The sequence below is a fragment of the Gadus chalcogrammus genome, chromosome 4 (assembly GCF_026213295.1).
Source record: "Gadus chalcogrammus isolate NIFS_2021 chromosome 4, NIFS_Gcha_1.0, whole genome shotgun sequence".
NCBI lineage: Eukaryota > Metazoa > Chordata > Actinopteri > Gadiformes > Gadidae > Gadus > Gadus chalcogrammus.
The window spans coordinates 1,139,814-1,142,077 of NC_079415.1; the positions used below are offsets into that span (position 1 = coordinate 1,139,814).

Consider the following 2,264-nt stretch of genomic DNA (forward strand, 5'->3'; position numbering starts at 1 on the left):
TGTGTATGTGTGTGTGTGGCGCGTAGAAAGTTGTGTGTACCGCAGAAAGTCGGTGGTTCCCGAGTCCAGACGAATCGAAGAGACCAAAGCGAGGCAAAGCGCCCCGAACAGATGTCTCGCAAGTCTCCGAGGACAAACATGGAATCTTTCTCCCTCGGCGACGGATAACGTTTTGATAGTTTCATCCCCACTGGCCGACAGATACAGTTTACAGTGGCTGGCGTGCAGTCCTACGCACTTGTCTTTGTCACCGTGGATGGGACGTTTGTTTGCTGGTGCTGTTTTGTTGCCTATCGAGCGACACTTTCATCACTTTTCCTACCTTGGCTTTTAAGACCTCGGGGATCGGAGTTCGGCACCATGGTGCTTTTACTCCTTGCTTCTTGGGCTATGCTCTTAGAAACAGGTTAGTGGGATACGCTTTCTTTAGTCAGCCTCAACAGCTATGGCATCATCGCCGAACACTCTCTACTACTATTACAGCTCTATAAACAACACGTTTATAATGTTTATTAAAAACTTATTTAAAAAATGTGAACAGGAAGCCGTTAAATCAAAATTTGCTTCATTTATTTGAAAATGAAAATAGATTGACATGAGCACATAACCTACTCTTTGTTATTAGACTTTTATAAACACATCATTATGTAACGAGTTAAATCTCATGTGCTTTGATGCAAACAACTGAACATTCAACACATGAGCACCATTTTGTACAGTACTAGCCCCACCACTGTAAGAACCCTTTAGGTTTTTCTGCCTGGATGATTGATGTACGCAGTGTGCGTGCGATTGCGCGCGCACCTTGGCAGCTGGGTTCAGCTGAGGGGTGCACACAGGTGTATGTCTGGCGCGCGGGGACGGTTGCTGCATGCGATAAGCGCATGGAACTTGTCTCAATGCTGCGACTGTCATCCTCCTTTGCCTCTTCCCAGACTAAACCTTAACCTGTCCATTCGTACAGAGAGCCAGAAAACAAACAAACCTGCTGCAGGCAGGTGCACAACCGGAAGCATACTCAGTCGCACACGCGCTCGCTTGCGCAAACACATGCTCCGACACACACACACGCACACCTACCCTTATCAACAGTAGGTCCCTTCATCTTTTGCGTTTAGTAATGCTACTATGATACAAATACGAGAATAGCGTTATCGTAAGAAAGTCGTTCATGCGTTAATGTTAGTTAAGGCGTGTGCATGTGAGAACGAGTGCTTGCGTGTGCACTTTTGCGTGGTTACAATTGACGTCTTTATCGGATGCGTCTATCCAAAGCGTCAACTCAGGTCATAGGGGTCTTGCTCAAAGAAGCCTACAGGTTAGGCTGCTTCCGACGCCGCGGGAACCCAGTGTCCGTCTCTAACGACCCACGTGTTTCTCCTGTGTTTTGGCTGCCAGTGGCCGGTGGAGGAGGAGCCGGAGGAGGAGGGGGGGGGCTGGGCCTGTCCCTGGGGGGGGTGGGGCCTCGCTGCGACGGCCGCGCCTGCAACCCCCGCATGGGGAACCTGATCCTGGGGCGCCGCGTCCTGACCCAGACGGCGTGCGGCCTCAACGCCACCGAGCGCTACTGCTCCTACCACGCCGACGGCTCCGCCCCCGGCCGCGCCCCCAAGTGCTCGGCCGCGCCCAAGTGCGGCAAGTGCAACGCCGCCGTCCCCCACCTGGCGCACCCGGCGGGCGCCATGGCCGACTCCTCCTTCCGGAAGCCGGGCACCTGGTGGCAGTCGGCGGAGGGAGCGGAGCCGGAGACGGTGCAGCTGGACCTGGAGGCGGAGTTCTACGTCACGCACCTCATCCTGGTGTTCCGCTCGCCGCGCCCGGCCGCCATGACGCTGGAGCGCTCGCGGGACTTCGGCCGCACGTGGAGCCCGCTGCAACGCTACGCCCGCGACTGCGCCGCCGCCTTCGGGGGGGAGGGGGTGGGGGGAGAGGGGGAGGCTGCAGGGAGGAGGACGAAGACGAAGGGCAGCCAGGTTCCCTGCACCTCCAAATACTCCGGGGCGTACCCCTGCACCAGAGGAGAGGTGAGGTGTGTGTGTGTGTGTGTGCGTGTGCGCGTGTGCGTGTTTGGCACATGCGTGAGTTTGTGTTGGCTGCAGTTTCCGCTTTGATCCGGCCTCCTGTGCGACCTTTAACCTGTCTGCCTCCTGCAGAGTGTACACCTGGGATTTGTCTGCTCATGCACGTGTGTGTGTCTGTGTGTGTCTGTGTGTGTGGGTGTATATGTGTTTATATTGAGGTGTGTTTTAAAGGGCCCACCATCA

The 2,264-nt window shown here is 55.2% G+C and overlaps 1 protein-coding gene across 1 annotated transcript in view; it reads left to right on the plus strand.

The window, feature by feature from the left end:
- The first annotated feature begins 1,460 nt into the window (after window positions 1-1,460).
- ntn4 (netrin 4) overlaps window positions 1,461-2,264 on the plus strand; it is a 22,033-nt gene continuing 21,229 nt past the window's right edge. Inside the window, exon 1 of the mRNA XM_056588612.1 lies at window positions 1,461-2,024. Coding sequence (XP_056444587.1) covers window positions 1,497-2,024 — 528 coding nt within the window. The 5' untranslated portion in view covers window positions 1,461-1,496. The remainder of the gene's footprint in view (window positions 2,025-2,264) is intronic.